The 24,708-nt window shown below is 40.1% G+C and overlaps 1 protein-coding gene across 4 annotated transcripts in view; it reads right to left on the reverse strand.

Annotated features, from left to right (window-relative positions):
• The window catches only part of FAT1 (FAT atypical cadherin 1), a 109,181-nt gene that overhangs the window by 38,512 nt on the left and 45,961 nt on the right, over positions 1-24,708 (reverse strand). For all 4 annotated transcript variants that reach the window (XR_835175.3, XM_010953273.3, XM_074353568.1 and 1 more), the window contains exons 3-7: positions 19,538-19,852; positions 4,150-4,211; positions 3,150-3,479; positions 2,640-2,850; positions 269-408 (exon numbers count right to left, since the gene is read on the reverse strand). Coding sequence is in view for 3 of the 4 variants with exons in the window: in XM_010953273.3 (XP_010951575.2) it covers positions 269-408; positions 2,640-2,850; positions 3,150-3,479; positions 4,150-4,211; positions 19,538-19,852 (1,058 nt within the window). In the remaining variant the exon portion in view is untranslated. The remainder of the gene's footprint in view (positions 1-268; positions 409-2,639; positions 2,851-3,149; positions 3,480-4,149; positions 4,212-19,537; positions 19,853-24,708) is intronic.

Consider the following 24,708-nt stretch of genomic DNA (forward strand, 5'->3'; position numbering starts at 1 on the left):
CATCATAACTTTTTTTAAAGTCTCCCTTCAAAGTTTTCAAAACTGGTTAATTACCTGAAAAAATCTAAATCAGGATTTGCAGTGAACTTTCATTCCCTAAACAAAAGTCCTTGGTGTGTACACGTGCATAAACTCCATCAACACAGTAACTTCTGACCTGAGAACCTCTGAAGGCAGAATCAACTGTTCATACTGGCTGGGAACCTGACCTCAGAACGCTGCATCCATCCTCCTCGGACAAACACATCATCGTCAGTAATTCGCCTACCTGGGTAAGTATAGTGGCGGTTCCATCTGTGGCCTCGACTGTGAGGTTATAGTTTGATTTCCGTTCTGCATCAAGAGGTTTGGCAATAATGATGGTTCCAGTGCCCTTGTCCACATCAAAGTGACTGTCATAGTTGCCACCTAGTTTAAAGTCAGGACAAACAGAAAAGTAAAAACAGATCAACAGGATGAAAATTTGTCATTTATTTTGTGGCTCTCTCATTCTTAATGGTAGTTTTAAAAAAAAAAAAAGAAAAGAAAAACTTCTGATAATACTGATCAAAGTGATTCCAAGGAGCTTTCCTTTGGAAAGACCAGAAAATAAGAAGGATGCTTGCTTATTAAGGCAAAGCTGAGCTGTAATCGTCAAGGAAGCTACCAAATGAGAGGAGGCCAGAAAGCAACTCTGGGAACAGAAAAGCACGGCTAACATTGCCAGTGAGTTACTTTCAGTTTGCTTTTCATGGGTTCTGAAAACTTCTTTAATTTACATTTCAGTAGTTACATTAGCACACCATTTACTGACCAGACGTGGCCATTTAAAAATTTACTAAAAAAAAAAAAATTCTGACAATTTGAGCATATTGCTCTAGGTAAAATAACTATTAAAAACAAATATTAACTCTGAAAAAAAAAGTGGTAGTTAACATCAGTTAGTCCTGATTCTTCCTAGACTGTAGTTGAAGTTTTTCCCCATTGCTGTCAAACACAAAGCTTAATGCTGCAAAGCTTTCTGTGTTACTGACATTATCCAAATGCATTCCCCCCATTATATTCCAGATAAAACTCTCTTTTCAAACCCACTGAACTTGAGATACTTCTATCAATGAGACGCAATGGAATGAAAATGAAGTCTAAACATCATGATGAAGTTCTAGCACTAAATCCCACCAAAAAGCAAAACAGCACACGCGCGCACACACACACACACACAAGCAAAACAAAGTCTTCAATTAAAATCTAAAAATAAGGATCTAGAGATGTATGAAAAGTCAGAATGTTTGCAATTGGAATGGGTGACCACGAGCCCGCTATGGAAAAAAAAAAAAGCAATGAAAGATGGTCACTGGAAAGAAAAAAGTGTGAACCACGGATGGTTTTCTTTTAGATCTCATAATCTCAGGCAAATTATGTGATCTCAGCAGATACCTTCTGCTGTACAGTTCAGGTCACAAGTCATCTGAAAGATGTAAAACACTTCTCTAGCAAGTGAGTCTCCTGGCACAGCCCCAAAGAAGCAAGCATGGAAGGCAAGCACAGAACAAGGAGGGCCATCAGTCACGGCGGTTCCCAAGGCGGTCAGCCTACACGTGAGGCAGATGCCGCGCGGCGGCAGCCTGCTCAACTAGAGACGTGATCAGAGTTAACAGAAAGCAAACTATCCTGGCTGCAGTTAACTATGAAAAGAATCTTGTTTTTTCCTTTAAAACTAAAACTGTAATGGTTTCAAAGGTTGTGATAACATCAACAATTTCATACAACGACCAAAGTTGGAAAAACAGCCCAGCTGTCTACAGTGAAAGTTCAAGAGGTGACGCTTGCACCACCTGCGTCCGTGGTCCCCGCAGCTTCAACCTGCTGAGACGGCAACAGGGGCAGGAGGGCTCGGAGTGGGGTGGGGTGGGGTGTGGGGGGACAGGGAAAAAGGACGTGAGGTTCCAACCAGAGACGATGCCAACACACTCTTCTGATTTTAAACGTGCTTGTAATGAAAACACTGTGAAGACTCCAAGAATTAAGAAACTAAGATGTCAAACTCTAATGAGAAATTGTTTTACGTATGTTGTGTTCCATTCTGTGTCCAAGCCAAATTAAATGACAAAGAAAAAAAAAAAAACAATTGGCTTAGGCATGTAATTTTTATCACAGGGTGATTTAGTCTAGTGAACCCTGCTTCGAAGTTAAAAAACCTTACTTGACGCTATCATTTACAACTCACAAATTAAAATGTGTAAGCTTATGCCTTATAAAATACTGATAGATGACAATCACACAGGCACAGTTATTTTTAAACATTCCAATCATATTCACAAAAATAGTTATGTGCCATATGCTGTATATGAAGAGGGAAAAATTAAGAAGCTGTGCTCTTGGAGCAAAACGTTTAGATTTCTCTGTAATTCTGTGATGCACGTTTAAAAAACCTTATTTTTATAGTAATAAGGTACATACCGATCATCTATCTTAAACAAGCTTAATAATAAATGTTGGACATTGTGAAGAATTTTACTGCAATTTAAAACAAATTCTTCACGTATAGGTCTTACTCCCAATTTTAAATTCTGAGATGTGCACAAAAAAATCAGAAAAATCACAGACGGGTTCTTGGTGTAACCTACACAAGGACGATGAAAATGATCACGAATACTTACCGATGATGTCAAACCAAAGAGGTATGCCTGGGGGCTCAACAGATATCACTCCAATCATGTGAGCAACTGGATCGCTTTCCATCACTGTAAAGCTGAAAAATGATTCTTCAAATGAAATTGGCTCTGGGGATGGTTTGGGTTTGGAGATCCATTCAATATGGAGTCGAGTGGTTGACGACTTTTGGGGGCGACCATTATCAACGGCCTTGATCTATAACACAGGAGCAGAGGGGATAAAGACAGTGAATTAAAAGTTGCATCCCGTCACCGAAGCACTTCGGTCTTAACCTGAACCAATTTCAAACATTTAGTGCCTGTGCTATGCATTCCACGTGTTTAGTGCCTGATAAAAAGCCCACCACACTCTGCAGGAGGGACTGGAATGACAGAGAAAACGGACCCACGCTTCCCACTGTTAGATCACAACGCAGGTGGCGTAGTGAACAGAGAGACCCAAGACTAGGTTAACAGGCGAAGTATGTAACATTCAAAGACGAGATCTCCACTCACTGAAAGAATATCATATTCTCCAGCTCCAGAAAACTTCCTGGACAAAACCACTCCCGTTTTGGGCTCGATAAAAAATTTGCCGTGTTCGTTTCCGTCTTCAATGCTATAGGAGATCTCTGCGTTGGGACCGTCGTCTTTGTCTGTAGCTATAACACGATACAAAGGCTCCCGCTTGGCGCTTCTTTCTTGTTCTGGTTTGCTGCGCTCCGGGAGCCGGATTTTGTAGAACTTCTGCAGGAACTGAGGCTTGTTGTCGTTTTCGTCAAGGATCTTCACAATCACCCTCGCGACGGTTGACTTGGGGGGACTGCCATTGTCTGTCACAGTAACCTGTCATTTTTTTTTTAAAGGTAACATCAAGATACGTTTTAGCGGGAAGGGGATAGCTCAGTGGTAGAGTGCATGCCTAGCATGCACAAGGTCCTGGGTTCAATCCCCAGCACCTCCGTTAAAAATAAATAAATTAAAAAAACCCTAATTAACCCCCTGCCCCACCAAAGAAATGTTTTAAAAATATACAATCTAAAAAGCAAATGTCTTCCTAATGATAATCAGCTTTGTAGAAGTCTCTGTAGTTCACACATCGCTATGACACAACCATTTCTGTCAACCTCTTAACAACAGCATCTTGAAAGTCCTAAGCATCTTGTATCTGACTCCCATCCAGCCTTTGACATTCACTGAGAAAAGGCTCTGGAGCGAGACACACAGTTAACAGGTGTGCAGTGTGCTCTCACCAGGGTGAGGGGACCAGGCAGGATGCCACTGTTTGTAACCTGCTGCTCTGAATCTTTTGGTATCTGTTCACTTTTCTGGGGATAAAGGGGTGTAAAGGAGAGTGGAATGATTTTCACAATGTTTTCTTTAGTTTCCTGTTTATTAGTGACCAGAAGCTAATATAACAGAATAGTAGCAGTTATAAATACTAGTTAACGTGAAGAAGACTGCTCTTTCCCATAATGATATTTTTTAAAATAACTGAAAATAGAGAAATGCTTACTTCTAATATGTGTTCATCTTGCTGCTCTCGGTCTAGTCTCCTCGATGTAGTTGTGATGAGACCTATAAAACAGTAACAGTTCATGAATCCTCACAAAATAAAATCAATTACGAAATATTGTAAATGAAACCACACACTGAGTGTAGAAGTCTGAGCAAATGTCTAATTTATTCTCAAGGGGGAAAAATGATTATCTAGGTACAATTGATTATTTTATTTACAAACAACATGTTACACCTTCTCATTTTAATGATTCTTTTTTTTTGTGGAGGAGGTAATTAGGTTTATTTATTTATTTACTTTAATGGAAGCACTGGAGATTGAATGCAGGACCTCATGCACTCTGCCACTGAGCTACACCCTCCCCTCTTAATGATTCTTAAACATGTTAGATACATAAGTATTAAGAAAGTGGAAAAACTTGAATCAGTTACATGTTAAAAAAATGTTAGTAGTTTCAACATACACTTTGTCAGAAAAGACTTTCAAAAAGTGAGAGGAAATTCTCCAGGATTTCAACCCCATCCATATCTCCTTTGCTGCAGAGATGATTAAGAATCGGCAGAAATAACTTCTGTAACTGTATTAAAAAGGACCACTGGAAAATATAAGTTGGCTGTGATTTATTACCTTTGAATCATCTACCCTCGAAAATGAAGAACTATTACAAAAAGTAATGTGATTTTCCAGGTCGTGCTGCTCAAATAACAATCATTTAATTTCCCCTCAAAAGAAGAAAATAAAATGATCTTCAAAAAAAAAAAACCCATATTCTTTATTTCTTTGATTTTTCTAACAAACTAAAATGTCTATAGTTTAAATCTCTCTCTAGAACTTTAATAACTGTTAATAACTGTCTGCTAAACTGCCAAGGTGTTTGAACCTAGACCATTAAAACCGATGAAATACATTCTCGTATTTCCCAGAAAATACAAACAAAACTCCCCCAAACACTAAAATATCCTCTACAACGTGTGCAGATAAGGACAGGTGCAAGCTGAGTGGTCCTGACAGAAGATATGAAGACCAGGTAAGGTCTTTATGCGGCAAAACCGCCGCGAGGACCAAGTCTTCTCCTGCCCAGCTGTCTGCGGTTTCTCAGAGAAGTACTTCCCGTAACTCATATTTAGAACAGACTTTATCATTCTAATTGATTTCCTCCTATTATCCTAATTTCACAAAACTACCAATTAAAGGCTATTCAAAATGTTTCTCTAAATGCGTAAATGAAAGGTTTGCATTTTCATTTAATTTGAAGTCTTTATTTTTTTTCTTAATAGTCACTAAGAATCTACATCAACATTATCTTCCACACTATTCAATGAAACAATGCTCTCTTTATAATAAGGGCAACAAAAGACTATATTGTAATCTGGGTTTTTTCCCAAACCATACTTATAGATTCAAAGTGGTTCGAGGAAAAAGCTTCGCAAGGCTTAATGGTGCGAAAATGTTGCTTACTGTGGCACAAGCTTGATTTTCATTAGCCAAAAACCTTTTAAAGCTAATTGTTTCTGTTTTCTATCAAAAGTTTACCACCCTTGCTGACGGTGGTTTTAAGAAGTTCAAGAATGACAGGAAATCACTGTGAGTGGCCCCATCTCGCTGTCCTCACGTGCCCACCAAAAACTTCTCGCCAATGGTAACATCACAAGCGGCTACAACTCGGCATGTCCACTAGGAAAATAGTATTCCGCTTCTACAGAACATACTCATTCACTGCAGGGGTATCTGTTAGCAAATAAACAAAGATCCACTAGCAAATACAATTCCTCACCTTATAGTTTACGTACAGCACACAAGCCTGCTAATAAAGATGTCCTCATGCCCACACCACCAGCTCAATATGAAGACAGAGAGCAAACCTGCCCATCATCTCCTGGGTGAGGAATTACCTGCATGCTCTCTATACTTCAATTCTCTCTTAACTCAAAGGGAATATTAATTCCATTCAGCTACAGTGAACTCTATGTTCCTTTTTTACCCATTTTTTAGCCCAGCTCCTCCTATCCACTCCCCCACCTCTCACCTGAAACATCCCTTCTGAGGCCTCCCATGACCGGCCCAGCCTGGGGTCCTGCAGTGGGGCTACCCTGAGCTCTTTTATTTGCTCTGTTGTAACATCACCCCACAGTATTACAGGCACTCGTTTAAGAGTCTTTTTTTGTGTACTTCGACGCCCACGAGACTCTGCCTTTCTTGTATATCTTGGTTGTATTGTTATAACCAAGCAATTACCCTAAAAAATACTTAAATGTGTGAACACAAGAATTTCTTAAAACCATAGAAGAGCAGAATTAAAAATACACACTAGAGTAAGAGGCCCACAGGAACTATACTATGTTGGAAATAATGATACAAATTTACAGTTTATGTGCGTGTTAACAGAAAAACCATCTAACGTGTGTTTATAGGCAAGATGTGTCAGGCACTGCAACAGGCGGTCAAGGTGCTGGTGGCATCTGGCAGACACTCAGAGGCACAGAGGAAGTCATCGGAGGCAGAGACAGACTTGGTTATTCCCCAGGTACAGAAGAAAGTACGAAAAATAGAGAATGGTGGGTCTACAAAAAAATATAGAAAAGGGAGGGCCGATCTTACTAAGCGTGGGGCATCCGTGTTTAGAAAGTCATAAGGACGGCTGAGAGGCAAAGGCTGGGAGGGAGCCAGGTGTCCCAGAAGCCGGGGGCAGAGAAGTCTGAAAGGCAGGTCCCTCCTCCAAGGCCTTCAGAGATGCTTGGAAAAGAAGAGGGAGCGAAAGCCAGGGAGGCAGGAGGCAGACAGGAAAGGAATTTCTTCTATGAACTGTTTCGTGAGAGTGTACGTAGTGAGTGACTATAACCGCGATGGAAGAGATGGAGCTAGACGTGAACTAACCAGCACGGTAGCCACGAGCCTCACGTGGCTATCACCATTTAAGTTACGTGGAAGCTGTCCCGTGAACATGTAAGGTATTTTAGATCGACAAAAAGACCTTGCTTCCTAGCTTTGCAACACCTGCACCAGAAGGAATCCTATCACCAAGGTTACAGTTTTCTTGTCCTTAACGCCATGACCGGGAGAGGCAGTGTGCGGACATTGCACGTGGCTAGCAGGAGGTGGGGCAGTCACCAAGGGAAAGGGAAAATGAGTGCTTCGTGTGCAATTTCCATACCAAATGAACCCTGAAGAGAGAATAAAATTTCCTAATGGAGCAGGAAAACACTAGGAAAACTGTGGATGCTCTCTGGAGGTACACGCTACCTTCCAGCGATCAGCCGCACTGGGAGCTTAGGACAGTGGAAATGCTATCCAAGTGTCCCACACTCCCGCCCCGCCAACCGAGCTGCAGAATTCAGCATGCACTCCACACTCATTTGCACCTCTGTAATTTTGCACATCTCAGTCCTGCTGATCCTTCCACCTTGCCTGCCTGACCAACACCTATTTTCAAAAATGAATCCAAAGTATACGTTTCTACACACATGTTATCAACCCTGCAGGTGTTAAATAGCTAACAAGTGCATCCATTTCTTTCATTTTTGCACACTGGTGCTCATCTGTAATAATTATTCCTAAGTCCCAGAAGGATCAGCACAATAGCTCAGAAATGGAGAGAAACCTTCAGGATGATCAAACTTGGCTCCCTGAGCCAAAGAGAAATTAAACTGTTCCAAACCACCGATAAGCCATTATCAAGGCCAGGATTAGAATTCAGTTTTCCTGAGGCCCAGATGAGAGGTTGGGGGGGGGGTCCCTTCCCCACCACACTGCATAATTTACTGCATTATGGTATTTCAGCTCTTCACACATTCTGAACCATGACTTACATGAAATTCAAGAAAAAGAGGAAATCAGAAATAGTTAATTGTTATTCATTTAAAAGGTCCAAAAAAGCAAGTTAGAGAATAAAAGAGTGGGAGAAGGCAGAAAAATGCATACGCAAACGCTGCCTCTTATAATTCTGTGTTTTATTTTTCTTTTCTGCAGAGCTGCATTAAATTAAAAATAACAATGAAAAGACAAAAACTTTCCTTGGCCTAAAAAAAAAAAAACCCATTCTGCAGACCAATACTTTTATAAATGTATGTGGGCTGAGAGAGCCAATGTGGTTTCTTCCCACCATCAATTTGCAATTGTAACTTCAACCCATAAATATATGTAAAGACTACATTCAAGAAACAGTAAGACAGATCAGAGTGTAGTCTACACACAGAAAAGGGGAGAAAAAAGCAGGGCCCCTTGCTGAGAGCTCTTGCTGAGAAGTGTGTACCCTGCTGCATGAGGGACACATGCAGTTGGGTCATCTCTGTTGTTCCGGCAGACAACCAACCCACAGCCAACAGGCGAGTGAGGCCACCCGGGACCAGCCAGGCTCAAGCCAACCAGCCAAGTGACCACCACCGCATGAGAGCAACCCAGCCCAGACAAGCCCAGACCTGCCCAGCAGAATTCCCAACCAAATAATGGTGTCTGTTCAAGCCCCTGAGTTTTGGGACGGTTTGCTCTAAAGCAAAAGTTAATTAATGCATCAAATGAGCTCATCTCTGATTGTTATTTGGCTTACTAAATGCCAAGGTACTGTGCTATGAGCTTTAAATGTATTTTCTCATTCATTCTACATATGTATACACCATGGCAGCATTTGTACCATAAATCAGTATTTTTACAGGCTCAGAGATCAAGTTGCTAACTCAATGTCATGTAGCGAAGGGGTAAGATGGGAGTTCAATAAACCCAGAGAATCAGTCTGAAGGCCACATTAACAATGCGAGAAGCCAGGGAGGGACCGAAGGCTTTGGTGCTGGAAGAAAGGGTTTGAAACATCAGCACCATGAATGCAGCTAGGTGGCAGCTGGGGAAGGAAAAAAAAAAGGATTTCTGAATAGGATTAAGGTCCAACAGTGTTGAGAGAGAACATAACTTGTGATCTGCAGTAGGAGTTTTTTAAGAACCAAAACTGTAAAGGAAAAGGTCCTGCCTTTTAAAAAAAAAAAAAAAGCCGTATGGTCATGTGTTCACCTTACTTGGCAGGAAATTTACTTTGAAGCATTTTCCAATTATTCTACTGGAAAATAAGGAGAGGGAGGGGCAAGATCAAGGAAGAAAACAGAAGTCTGCTCACCTAATTTACACTGCCCACCACTCTGATTATTCTCCTCTAGCCCCTGCAACTACTATGGCTTTTTTAGCCTTTTGCTTATTTTACAATAATGCATGAACTATACCAACTTATGTTCCAGAGAAGGACTGCCAAACACGGTAGCCCCCTGCATACGCGGCCACCAAGCACTGTAAATGTAGCTAGCAGGACTGAAAAGCTGTATCCTTAAGTTAATTTAAATAATTTAAATTTACATCGTCACAAATCATCTCTGCTCCTTTGGAGAGTCTCTGATTTCAAGTTAAATATGTCAAAACCCAAAACTTCAGCATTTACAGTAGTTAGAATCTTTTTTTCTGTGGCTAAAATTTGAAGCAATAATTCAATAGCAAATATATTTATCCAACTCCAAATTCTATAAGCAACTGTCTTAACTCTAAACAGTGAGAAAAGTGAAAATTTCCAAGATTCTGAAGAGCTGATGCTGCTCCCTAAGGCTCCCCTCCGTCCACCCCTGCCCTCTTACTGGCCTCCTTCCTGCGCTCAGCTGGTCATGAGGACGCCTGGCTTGTGGATACTTCACAGCTCTATCTGAATACCGACAAGTCAAGTGTCTCTGTGTTGAATAATAACCTTCAAAAAATTATTATTCTACTAATTTACATTTTTTGCTTCTGACGATCTCTTGCTGAGGACTAAAAAATTAATGAAATGTATGTTTATAAATAGTAACGATGTTGCCATAAAGTTTATTAGCTCAAAGTCACCCACTTGTTCAGTCTGTACTACGTACGTTATTCAACTGATTTTTCAGAAAGTCTTCCCCAAGTATGTCCCTCTGAGACACAGATATAAAAGCCTAAGACAAGGCCCTCGTCCACAAAGGTATACAGTTTACTTAGGGAAACCCTTACACCTCTGTGTCTCTCCCACAACGTCTTACTCATCACAGCCCTATTCTGACCAACTCTTGGCTGTACGCATGCATGTCAAGTGTATCATTGTCAACCATCTTCCCCACTGATTTTTCTAGAACACTTTAATATATTCTATTCCTCATGAAGTTTAAGAACTTGATTTGTGGTATAGCTGGTGGTAAAGGGAGTACTGAGTTAAGTCTCCGGCATCTCCAGTATGGACAGGGGAACTTCCTCAGTAGCTGATACCACCATAATGGGGAAATTCTCCTTCTACCTTTCTATGTCCAAGCCCCACTTTGGCAGGACTGCTCCCTGGACACTCAGCACGCTTTAATAATCTGCAACACCAAGGACAATTACGGTACAACAACCGTCACACCACAGTCAGCACACTGATTGCTCGAGCAACTGTTAGACAAGGGCTACAAGCCCCCAAAGACTACATACAAAATATATAATATGTGTACGTTCCTAACAGGTTAAAGCCCAGATGACTGCCTGCGGCTACTCCTGGGAACAGGTGGGCCGAAAGAAGAAGGGAAGAGAGGAGAGGGCAGCTTCATTTTTCACGTGTACACTTCTTTATTAAGGTCATCTTTTATTCTTTAATGAGTGTATTATTTAAAGAAATTTAAACATTAAAATATTTTAAAGGTCAGCATGAAAGGATAATGAAATATTTATTGGCTGAACACTAATCTCAGGCTGGAAACTCTCAAATGATTTTTTTTTTAAAACTCTGAAACATCTGGCCGTGTTTATTTTTCCTCTAAAAAATAAAATATTAAAATTTCTTAGAAATATTACAGTAGCATATCTTTCACAATTTTTAAAATACGCTCTTGAAACAAAATTTTAATGAAATGTATCACACATTCTAAAATATCCTCTCACTGTGAAAGTTTGCTAGAGCCAGAAGGTCTTTTAAAATCTTCCAGCCCAAATCCTGAACTTTAAAAAGGAAATATGGTCCAGGAATGTTATTAATTCCTGAAGGTCAGAGTCAACAGCAGAGTTAGAACCAGAGCTGAGTTCTCAGCAAAGAAAGTGTGTAGCAGCCTCTGTGGCTCTAGCCCACCTTCAGCCAGAGGGGAGCAGCGGAACCCCGAGGCGTGACGGCCGAACCCACTGCCTTCCCACCCCACATCCCAGCCAAGTCAGAATCTCTACCAGCTCATACAGCTTCAGAGCGTTCCAGGGGATCAGGCAGTCCATCCCATGCCAACCATCTCAGGCCAAGCACTTACGAAAAATGAAGAAATTCCATGTTCCCACACTTTAATAGTTTTCTAAATGCAGAACTGCTTTTAGTCATTGTAATTATCGCCACTGGCTTCATTCTGGAACAGAGCATATTATCCATTTCTCAAAACACCATTTGAGATATAGAAAAATGTAACAGGGCTATTATGGATTTAGGAGAAATAAGCAGCACTTAAGAACCACAATTAGCATTGCAGAAATTACTTCAAAGACGTGGCCAGGAGAGCCCAGGTGAAGATTCCAACTGCTCTGAAATTGCTTACTAAAGCTTAAAGCATCTCCCAGAATTTTCCTGACAAATTTGCAACTACTGACCCAAATCATTAAATCCTGCTAGAACATAAGTGAAATGTAGTCTTTACAACATAAAAGGAAACGATCTAAATGGCTGTATCAGTGTCCATGTTAACAGCCCAATTCCCCCCCCTTTTTTTTGGGAAATGCCTCTTGTAGTACGCTGAAGTAATACACTGTGTTCCAGAATATGGCCAGTGGTGATAACCCAAAGATAACCACTCATCTTATTTTCCGTTTTATTACTGTCATCATTTGACATGTCTTATGCCTTTATAGGGTATCATTCTATAGACAAGACAATTAAAAGGCAGGGAATTAAAAAAATATCTGCCCAATGATGATTTGGGGTAGGAAAGTACCAAACGCTGCAAATCATCCAAGCTAATTGTACATGTTCCCTGAGGGGAGGAAGGCTGTCTCAGCCCTGGGAGGGCCTCCCGAACATCTCTGGCTGAGAACCGCAAATGAACTAAGTCGTCTTTTTTTAAATTAATATATAAAATATGCCACAAACTGTGCATATCAGGTGTATCTCTGAATATATTATTTCTCATATTCTTTCCTCCCCTATAACAGAATGATGAAACAAGAATAGCCTAGTTTTCAGTAACTCCTTTATAAAGAGTATACACACTAGCTTAATGCCTATAAAATAGGAAGTCCCAATTAGAAAGCTGTTTCAGCTAAGAACTAAGAAAGAAAAGACTCTTATATTCTGAACAAACCGAAACACTTTCTCTCTGTTCTTCTCAGAGTACATTCAACAAGCAACACGGGCCCCTCAGGATCCAACAACAATAACAAAAAGTAAGTTTTCAAAAATAACTTACTCAATAAAGTATTCTCTTTAGTAATTTACCTGTGCGCACCCTACACTTGTCAAAACTGTCTTTCTGTTTTAGCCAGAATGACCTCTCATGCCTCTTATATAGGCCAAAAAAAAAAAAAAAAAAAAGGGTAAAATGCCTATTATCAAGAAAAATTAACAGAAGTTAAACAAAAGTGTTTAAAAAATTTATGGGATATGTATTTTAAACCTCTGACTCCTGGATAATTTTTTTTTTTTAATTTCCATGGTATACTATTGAAAATATGGCCCATTTTGAGCTGGTTAAGCTATCAAAGAACTATAGGGACTAGTCAAATGTATGGAAAATAAAGAACATAATACATTAGTAATTGTTAGTAATAACCAGTAATTATTCTAATTTTTAAAATAAAGTATTACAGCAAACGACAGGGAGACAGGAAAGCGGGAGACAATAATTGCAGAATTCCTTGTAGCACGACAAATACTTTTCCAAGGGACATTCTCAACTACAGACCTGTACCTAGCCAGCTTGAATAAAGTGAAAATGTTCCCAGGACAAGGCTGCTTACTGCAATGTGCAAAGATCACAGCTAAGTCCTGAGGACTGACAGTGGATAGACAGAGGACACCAGACGAGGAGGAGGGTCAGAAACTAGACCAAGGATGGCATTTTCCTGTTCAAACCTCTCAGACTCCTCTTTCAACAGGTGAAATGGAAATCATATGGCTTTCGCTAAATTTTATCCTTAGTCAACTGGAAAACAAGAATTAAGCAGTAAGCACATACTCCGTATCATGCCTGGTTCTACCCTGGCGCTCCAGGACCTGAGCCAGGATTGAACGCCCACAAAACACAGGCAAGACGCGCGTGCGCAGAGAGCAGGCCGAGCAGACGTGGAAGGACAGGCAGGGAGGCGGGCATCGCTACTCCCCAGCCCCAGCCTAAAAATACAGATTGCCTTGCAGGCCAAGAGCAAACTTTCAATTTTCTCTGTAGTTATCACTCAACATCCATCCCCTTGGAGCTTCATACCATGACTCAGAGACCTCGGCAGCCCCGTGCTGTCTGCATTTAGGTGCTGCTCAGACTGCATTTAACTACAGCCCATCTCCAGCTCTCAGACAGCTGCCACCATCTGAACTGCTATTGTTTGTCACTGCAGTCCTGGTGCCGGCAGGATTAGGCTTGGAGCCAAAAGTGGGATTCTATTCATAGCCTGTCAAGGCTGGGAGGGCGCTCAGAACTCATTTAGTTCAAACTTTCAGAGTCCCATGGAAAACCTTAAAAAAAAAAAAAAAAAAAAAAAGAAGAAGAATCAAATGACTAGTCTACAGTCACACAGGCCATGAGCAGGAATTTGGCATCTGGAAATCTCCAGGCTTCTCTTCTGGTTTTAATTCTGTCCTACTGGCTGTTTCTTGTTGAAAATGAGTGTTACGGAAACATAAGGTAAACATAAGATCAAAAGCCAAATGCAATTTACTGAGAATTGCCTTCAACATTCCTCTAAATGTCAGATACAGCAGAGATAATAAGGGAGGGGAAGAAACCCAACCCATTTTATAAAGTTAATGTCATGATGACAAAAAAAGGGGGGCTAATCTCAGGCACTTAAGTGCAAAATCTTAAAATACTACTTCTTAAAATAATTTTAGCAAATGATATTCAGCAACATGCACAAAAAAATTAAATACCCCCTGATAGAATTTGTCATAAGGATTCCAGGTTAACAGATTTTTGGGAGGGAAAGCATTATCAGCATTTCAACATGTACAGAAAAGGCACTGCATAAAATCTGACTTCTTTTAGCCTTTAAGGATAACATACACTTCATATAGAATTAAAAATAAGCAGGAGAAACTGGTAAATTCCTCCTTAAAACATCTGCGTATCTTTGGGAAAAGACTACAAATAGGTAAACTTTTTTTTTAAAATGACTCCTGCCCTTGTGAAGTGACTGGCCCTTCACTTCCTTCCTGCGCAGCTATCAAATGTTCCGGAAACCCTTGGAAGTTGTTTGCAGCTATAGCTGTTTCCTATTGCACTTCGTTCAGCCTCCGTTCCAGCCACAATAAAATGCCACTTGCCTTGACTGAGAAAAAGGTAGCTGTAATGTGATCCTGGACTAGAACATGGATGAGTACCCAGCATACCTGTTAGCTGCAACTAAAGAACATTTCTTATATGGAACACAAAATAATCCTACATTACTCTATCCTGCATGGAAATACATGAATGAAAAACAGCCACCGTATAAAGCTGTCCTCTGCTAAGCATAAGAAGCTGTAACTTAGCAATCTGAGCACAAACATCTCAATTCAGAATTAGGGAATGGAAAGAAAAAAAAAGGAAATGGTAAAGATCAGATAAATATACATAGAGCCAACTGTGAAAGCTAGAATTTCAAGCTCTGAAATATTTTTGAACAGGTTACATCAGCACAAGAAGTGTGAACATCCCCAAACTTGGAAATATTTTATCTTCTAATGATAAATACTTAATTCTCAAAGCAGAAAACATGTGACTCACAGTGTATTATCAACTTGCTAAATCTCATCTCAGATTTTAACCTTAATACTATTCTAACTACTATGCTTTAAAGAATAATTTTAATAACCTGGAGAAGCAAAACACAGATCTCATCCTTTCTAAGTATTCACTTAGAGCAATGGGGAAAAATTTAATTTGAACTTCAAGAATATCAAATAGTCTAACCCCTCAGGAATAAATCAGCAATTTAACCAGCCTAAATAAGTCAATTCACCAACATATCAGAAGTCGGAAAACTGCCTCCAACCTGATTTTGTACGCTTGCAAGCTTAAAAGTGCCTTTTACATTCTTAACTGGTTGGGAAAAAAAAAAAAACTAAAGAAGATACTGTGACACATGAGAAGTATATGAAATTCAGACTTCACTGCCCATAAATAAAGTTTTCTTGGAGTGCAGCCATGCTCATTCATGTCCCTGATGTCTGGCTGCTTTCCCTCCACAGGGACAGAGCCCGGTGACTGGGACAGAGGCTGCATGGCCTGCAAAGCCGTAAGTATGTCCTTCCTGGCCGTTCACAGAAAAACTTTAAGAGATCCCTGCAGTACACAGCTAATAAAACTAAGTTTAAACACCTAGTGTTATTTAGAAGCTTCGTGCTTTTTGGTGTGAAGATAAGATTAGAAATAAGATTAGCCAAAAAAGCAACAATTATGTAATTCAGATATCCCCTAAGGGGAAAAACTGAGAAGGTACAGAAAAAAATCGGCTCCCAAATCACATTTCCATGGCAAACCCAGAAGCACGTGGCGTGAACCAGGGGCTGTGCACCCAGAAGCGGCAGTGCTGAAATGCACGCCTTTCTGGCTCCGACCTCGGGTGGCCTTTACCTCTCTCTGACGTCGTATTAATTATTTGAAAAATGGGGAAAATACAAACGAGGAAGACAGCAGACTCTTAGCATTTGTAGTTCCTACCCATCTCACAGGGTTTCTTGTCAAGATTAAGAACGTGAGGTCACTTGTAATATATAAAGTATGATGCACATAGCAAGTTACACTAGTCACTGCCCTGCTGGCTCTGAGAGAAAGTTTTATCCCAGCCTGACCTAAGAGTGAGGTCAAGGGTGGAAGACGAGTACAAGAAAGATCCGAAAACAAGACAGAGGAGTACTAAAAGAAGGAAAGCCAAGGTTTGCTGGCTTCTCTTTGGCCATCTCCTCCAAGCTCAGCTCTGAGAGGTAACAAGCAGGAGCCAGCTGGTGGAAATCAGCCCAAAGAGAGGGCACCATGAGGACCTGATTCAAACAGTGCCACGTGCTCCAGATTCAATAGTGATGAGAGATTTAAAGATCAGCCTCCAAAATACATTCAACTCTACAGAACTGATAAAAGGAAGAGCTAAGAAAACAGTGAGCTGAAACAGTCTCATCAATGTTTTTAAACCATTTAAAATTTCAAGTGATGGGCACTGATCCAGTAGTTGTCAAAAAGCCTAACCCTTTTAAGACACCCCTGCAGACACACAGAAATCACACCCACAAACACACATGTATTCAAAAAAGATGCCTCTACTTTTACCTAATACACAATTCTGATGAATTTATTTTTAACCATAAAAAATTTTATTTCTCAGTGTATTTGTTCTCAAACAGGAAGATAAACAAAGTTCAAACTGATAATATTAAAAAGACACTTTTCCAGGGTGGCTCCAGTTTCCCAAGGTTACTTGTGGATAACGAAGCCTGTGAAGGGCACACTGGTCCCCACTGTCTGGGGCCCCGTGGTCTCCGTCCTTGACACGCTGCAGAGGAGGCTGTGACGCACGCGTCTAGGAGCCGGGGCTGGCAGGGCCCAGACAACCCAACACTCCTGCTGCTGTCTCCCCAGCCCTGGGCAACTGCGCAAGTTTTGCTAAGAAAAGCAAATTTACTCCAACTGATATTGAACATAATCAAACAAAAAATGTTATAAGAATCTCCAGTGTCAACAAAAGTGTGGGTATCAGAAAAGGAAAATGGATCAAGTCTCTTTTGCTTGTATAAAAGGAAACACCCCTACCACCTGCCACCCTACTTATAAATGACCTAATGAGAACTGTCTGAGAGGCAGAAAGACAGTTCCAGGCACAAAAACTGTGACTGGAACACAAAATGCTTCTTAAAATGTTCGTCCAAACTTGTCACTGAGAATCCCCAATTCGGATCATCAAACCCAGTCCTAGAAAGGGTTTTTTTCTTATTTTAAACATGTGTCATACTACAACAGAAGGAGAGAAGGGTCCTGGGGAGATGTTTCCTCTCTAAAAGGACTTAGTGAGGTCATCTGATTTAAGTTTATATAAGACATTCCAGGGGATTGCATGTTGAGTCTCCAAAATAGGTCATTGTTTATAAAAATAACATAAATATTATCCTCTACCCCTCATTCTGGTATTTACACTTTTCCATCAAGGGTAGCCATTCTCCCATACACTCATCAACTCCCTCTCTTGGCATCACCACTCCTTCAGATTGTCCCTGAGCAAGAGGAACATCCCTGCCTCTTCTCCCTGCGTCCACTTTACTACTTTCAGAATCAGCACAATCACTTTTCCGCGGGGCCTCATCCTCCCAATGACACCATCACATCCGCCTGTTTCCCGCTTTCCCCAGAGGCGTCTGTCAGCTCCCGGGCACGCCACCTGTACCCACCTGTCTCTCTTTGCTATTTCACTTATGCAGGTGACAAACTCTCAAAGCATCCTTAACAAGCTAGACACACAGCAGAAGCTCAGTGAACACGTGATGTGTAAACAAATGATTTGAATGGCAGTAGATTTAGGCTTTCTCCAGTCTGCTGGACCTTGTGATAATCACCAGGGTCCTAGATTTCTCTTTCCCACTAAGGAGCAAGCAGACTCATTTTATTATGTCAAATTTGTTTATCCAAAGAAGAGGCACACATTTATCCATCTCCTAAGGTGCTGATTCTCTCATGTAGAGTTAACAGAGCAAATGAACTAAAACTCGCAAGGGGGAAAGGCTGTGACCTCCTTCCCTCAGTGCGACTGTGAGTGCGCTGCGCCGGGCACACACGTGCTGTAACAGGTGTGCAGAAACGCTCACGACTAATCACAAAGTGTCTGGACCTGGAAGACAGTTTTTTCCAAGATTCCAGGGGTAAAGCCTCACTACTGCCCACATCTCTTGATTCCCAGCCCTGTGATTTTTCTCACTCAGCCATTAATTATTAAGTAACATGACGAAGAGCCCCCGGGCGGTGTGATGAGTCAGCACATCACAGGAACTTTCTTCCACCGGACTGTCTTTCCCCAGCTTTCACAGTCTGGTCCCTAATAATGCTGACCTACCTACCAAAAATCAGTTCTGCTTTAAAAGTTTTGAGGAACATGTAGCCTTTGAGGTACTACATTTGGACCCTGAACATCATGCCCAGAGGTTCTGCTGAGTTGGGGGAACTGAATCATCTAGAGACAGACCTCATGAAGCTAAATTTACAATATTTTATAATGCCCATGCTAAAACAGGTGACTTCTTGATCTTTAGAGTCGCTGGGTGACTTGTGAAACGATCAGACTTCCCTACTGGACACACAGTTTACTATATACTTCACAGCACATACTCCTGGCTGTGAACTATCGGTATTCTCCACTATTATCTGCCTGCTACTCTTAGGAAATAAAGCCTCTCTGCCATCCTCATGAATTTTCTCCTGCTGTTCTATCAGCAGGGTGCATGTGCCTCCCACCCAGGGGTCCTGGAGCCAGCAGCAGACCCCTGCAGGGCACTGCTTCTCCCTGATGGTAAGGAGGATTCGGCAGCCTCGGCAGACATCTCTTCCTACGACTTGTCAGGATGGAGAGACGTAAAAGGGAGTGGCGAGGCCACGTTAATCACACTTCTACAAGACGGGACACAACAGCAGTGTCATCACCATTTCAGAGGCCTGAGATAACCAAGGTTTCAAGGCTCCCCACAACAGTTCTAACTTATATCCTTTCTTATATCCTTTCTTTCAGTTTCTTTCTTCTTTCTCCTTCTCCTCAAATACACATCATGTCCAGACCTATGGTATCTACTCATATATTCTAAAGGGCATGTCTGCCTTGCCTGCCTGTCCCTTCCGAGAGGACTTAAAAACTAATCTAAAAGAGAGAGAAGACATTAAGAAAAATGAAAACATTTTAAAGTCTAATTCATCACGTGATTTTTTTAAAAAGGGATGATTTTTGTCTTGAATTACCACCTCAAGGCTTTGGCGTCTAGATTTCTGCTTCTTGAGGTTTGTGACCCCTCCCTACTTCCAGGCAAATAGTTCCTTGACTCCAAAATCCTCCTCTGAAATTTTTATAAACTTCTCATTCTTCTTTTTTTATATTGGAGACTGCCTTCTAAAGTTCCCTTCAAAACGAAGATGATTTATCAAAAACTAAAGTGGCAAATTAAGAAAATTAATTCTTAAATTTCCCTGTATCAAGAGAGTATAAGCATGAACATTTCATACATAATAGTATTAACATGTACCTGTTTTAGGATGTATTGAAAAAAATCCTTGTGGGTTTCCACTTGTAATTCTGTATGTCAGCTTGTCATCAGAGCTGGAATCTGGATCAAATGCCTCAATTTGGACCACAGATACGTCCTTGGGAGAGTTTTCCATTATTTCTGGATAGTAAACAGGCTCTGACGTCTGTGGCGCATTGTCATTGACATCCTCCACCTCTATGTAGACCTCTACAAATGAGGACAGCGGCACCACGCCCTGATCGGACGCATAGACTGTGAGCCAGTAATGGGAGGTCGACTCGCGGTCCAGTCGATCTGAAGTCTCTATGACACCTAGAGAAGGAAGGAGAAAACCATGAAGCAGCAAGTCAACAAGAAAGTGTCCACCTAAATGACAAGTCTGACTTCTTGAAGGCATCTGTGTCACTCACAGCTGTGTGATCTTAAGCAAACTGTGTAAACTCTCTGTGCCTCAGTTCCCTTTCCTATAAAATGGAGATAATAATAGTATGTTCGTAAGGTGATTAAATGAACTAATATACATCTAATGATCAGAATAGCACTTGGCACATAATACTGGCTATGAAAAATTTGTTTTTATTAGTACTAAATGCCAGGTACTATGTGGGGCACTTTACAAAATACTATCTCACTTAAGTCTCAAAACAACCCAATGAGATAAATGGGATTTCTTGTGTCCTGAAATCCTTTAGTTTCTTTTAATTGCCTTAAGCAAATGGCAAAGACAACCAGGGTGCTGAAAATATAAATTCTCCCACCATGTTACAAGGTCCCCAGGGGCAGAGACCACATCCTTCTCAAATACCAGTTTACCTAGCACCTTACCCAAAGCCTGGTAATTATTACATGAATGAACAAAATGAATAGATATCTTCATCAGGGTACAGAAAAGTCCTCAATGGGGACCCAAACTAGGACACATTTCTTACAAAGTCAACTACTAAGAGATGAAATTACATAACTACAAAGAAGAGGGTTAGAATGTCTGTCACATTTTGGTCCAGCCATTGAAACCAGTCAAAGCCTTAGTTAATCCCAGGATTAACCTATTCTCAGGATGATTAACAGTGGAAATATCCATTTCTCTCAGGCAAATACAACCTTTTTATTCACTGGTATAATCTTATCCTTTGGCTCTCCCAAAATATATCACAGCATTCTTTCTTGCGCATTAATCATTCTGAATTAATGCTACTTTCAGGGTTCAACAAGGTCCAGGGTGAACTTTGGAAATCCTACAACTCTAGAATCACTAAAGTTTCCCATTGAATGCAAAATACTATGAGAAAAATTACAAGTATCAATTTAATCTATGCTCATAAATGAAACAGTATTTATCTCAAACACAAATCTGTACTTCTTATTTTTTGATCATTATGTAAATTTAAAGATTTGCTTATTTGAGGTTAATATCAAAAAACCCTCATTTATTTTGAATATTAATAAGGAGAAAATGCAAATACATTATGAGATTTAATTCATAGACAAAAACAGCCATTGATTTCCCACCAAGTTCCACTTCAAGTCTGGACTGTAATGGACAATTATGGGATGGCTGCTTCTCCTTGGAACTGAACCTCCCTCCCAATCAACCTGGTAACTTGGGTAGGGGGGTTGGCAGTCACACTCTTCTGTGCCTGACCTCTGAGCCACAGCCAGGAGGAAAAGTTTCCAAGTCCCGGGTAATCTCCAGATATTACCCCGGTTCAAACTGAGACACCAAAGTAGCTCTACTCAAATATGGAAGGAACTGGAATTGTATTAATTAGCAGTTAAACATACATAAGTGAGATGCTCAGATGTTCATACTTCATGAATTCTTGGAATGTATATTTTTACATCTGTTTCACAAAGTGGTTGCTAAGATGTCTATGTTTTTATCTACTTTAATTATTACATCCTTGTAATAGAAAGAAATTACTTAATACAGCTTATAGATGACTAAGAAATAAAGCAAAATTTTTAACTGCCAATCTCTTCTAACCAAAATGCTCAAATAACAATACGAGTATATTTACTGTATTTAAAAAACTTAATACAAGGATTTATTGTATGTCAGGGACTTCCCTGGGTGCTTTATATGCATTAAATCATTTAAAGAACTCAGGTATCAAATGATTTTCATCCCAGATTCACAAATGAGGAGACAGAGGCTGAGATAAAGTAAAGTAATTTTCCTTCAATACAGAAAAGCAACAACGAACAACTCCCAGCCATCCCTGGAAGCCAATCAACCTACTGCGCTCCTCTCCGCACCACCCACTCCTGTTGCTCTCAACCCATGTCCTCTACCAACTGACTTGCAATCACTCCTACTTTTTTTGCACACAGGTTATACATTCACTTTACCTGAAGCAATTCTCTGAGGAATCAACAGCAATGATAAATACTTAAACTCTGGTTTTAAAATCATTTCTTTTTCACACATACCCAAAGTAACAGCACATCTTATTTGGCACCTACAGACAGCCATGTGCTAACTTCCTGTGGTTTCCCTCCTGTCTTCAAATATCTCCCCCTCTCTCAGCAACCTTTCTTTTCTCCATCTCTGATCCTATTTTTTTTTTTTTTATTTCTTCCTTCACTTTTAGGGGAAGCAACAATAGCATGTCCCTACATGATCCATAAACCTGGCTGTGAACCGAGGGTTCCCTCCAGCCAGACGAGAATCAGTGCTGGAAGAGAGAAAGCCAGCGAGGTGACTAATGTGGAAATGACATCTCTTGTCAAGAGGTTACGGTGCACAGGCAGCAGACAAGGTAAGGGCGCTGCTGCGTGACTCTACGCCGCATATTTTGAGCAGAGAAGATAAATTTAGACAAGACTGTTATCTATACACTGCCCATCAGTGTTATAAGAAATCACTTCTTTGCTTTCATGAAACATGACGGAAGCAGTAAATGCCTGGCCTTCCAATCTCAAGAATACAATGAAGATGTTTTCAGGAAAAGTTGTTCATAAAGCTGAAAAATTTGAAAGAGGCCGGAAATCTGGAGCTATTAAATAAAAATATTTATCATTCCAAACATACTCTCTAGGATGTCAAAACTGCCACCAGATGTCACTATGGAAACTGATTTCAAATGTGCCCACAGTGGAAAATCTGGACAAAATTAAAAGTAAAAAATAAAACAATGTAATTGTTAAAAGAGCTTGACCAATGTGGCTGAAAATACAGCCCACAGCAAAACTTCTTCCTAGAAGGATTCATCACATCCATATATTTTACTTGAACAGGTACAGATGGTATCTTCTTGTATTGCCTGATTACTCAAAGGTTATAGTACAGCATTAGTTGCTCAAGTAAATGGTCCAAAAGTAAATAAAGGTTTCCAAGAATAATTTCTACACCCATCACTGATGGCTAATGGCGTGTGAATGCAAACACTGTCCTTGGATAGGAACAGCCAGTTGTCCGTCCCTCCAACTGACACTGGTGAGACAAAATGCTTTCAACATAGTGATGTTTAAGGCAAAAATAAAGTTGTATGTGGCCACTATACTGCCCAAAATAATTTAACTGACTCAAATTTCCATGGCCACACAGCACCTTTCTTCCTAGAATTTTCCTATTTTCTTTGTTTAACAGGTCTTGGCTCCTAGCAAGTCCTAGTGCCAAAGCTTTCAACAAAAACCTTGCTATTTCAGTCTCTTCAGCAACTCCAACTCAAAAATACTTACAATCAGCAACAGTCTGACAACATAACTTTGCAAACCCTACCCTCCTCTCTGATGTATCATGTCACTTTTTCTTTTTTTAAACTTTTCTGGAAGTAGGCTTAAGGCAGCAATTGCATGAAAAGGCTCTTTAGTCAATCACAAGAAAAACTTAAACATGAAACATCATTTTTGATGATATTTTCCCTGCAGGCAACAAGGGACTGACTGCTCCTTTCTCCAATTCCATAGTCTCATCAAAAACAGAGTAACTCTTTTGGAACTAAGTGTTTTCCCAAAAATAAAAACAACACTCACTTAAAAAGAACAGAGATATCTTCTACACACTAGAGATCTATGTTTCTGCAATTAATCTGTAAGTGGTTACTCAATTTTTTCTGCTAATTATGGAAAAACCAGAAGTCCCATTAATTGTCACCTTAAACAGTAATCTGCTATAAGACAGTCTTTCGTAAAATTAAGTTTAAGAAGTCAACTATAAGCTCCCTGCTAAAAAAACTAAACCCTTTGAGGGCATGGATTTGTTGTCTGTTACGTCCAGGGCTCGGTAAATGAGTGCTTATTAAGCATGTGTTGAAACATAGATGGTCATCAAAAAAACACAGTAAGTATGAGAAACAGGCACAGCCAAAAGGAGCCTAAGGAAACATGACAACTAAAGGTAATGTGGGATCCTGGACCAGCAAAAGCTCATTAGGTAAAAAATCAAGGAAACTGAGTGCACTATGGGCTAGTTAATAAGAACGTATCAAGATTGCTTCGTTAATTACAACTAGACATATTAGTGTAAGAGAATTAACAGGAAACTGTGTGGGGAAGAGGGGGCTGTATGGGAACTCTGTGCCATCTGCTCAGTTTTTCTCTAAATCTATCTAATTTTTTTTTTTAATTTTGAGGGGGGAGGTAATTAGGTTTATTTATTTATTTCCTTAACGGAGGAACTGGGGATTGAACCCACCACCTCGTGCATGCTAAGCGTGCACTCTACCAATTGAGATATACCCTTCCCCTACCTAATTTCTTTTTAAAGGATGTCCACCAAAGTTCATAGTATGTAGATTAATTTGTTTCCTTCTTTAAGTCATAAAACTCTTTTGAATTTGTTTTTAATCTCATTTTCATTAAATATGAGATTTAGACTGATCATGCTGTTAACATAATACCTTGAGAGATCCCAGTGTGTACATAATAAAACCTTATATGACAGGGCTAAAGCAATCAATTACATATCTGCTTATATTTTAACTTCTAAATTTATTATAAATGTAAGAAAGATTGTATTACTTTGGCTTGCCTTGATAACATGAATGTGCAAAGAAAAGTGGTAACATGAGTTTCCTGATATAAAAAGTGAGATTTCTGAAATTTTACCACTCTTTAAAATGACTATATCAATCTGACATGCAAAAGTATCTAATAAGTCAAAACCCTTTAATTCTTTTAGAGACAGAAGTACAGCAGATCATAATGTGAATGTATAATATATACAG

This window comes from Camelus bactrianus, chromosome 26, assembly GCF_048773025.1.
Source record: "Camelus bactrianus isolate YW-2024 breed Bactrian camel chromosome 26, ASM4877302v1, whole genome shotgun sequence".
In the NCBI taxonomy this organism is placed as follows: Eukaryota; Metazoa; Chordata; class Mammalia; order Artiodactyla; family Camelidae; genus Camelus; species Camelus bactrianus.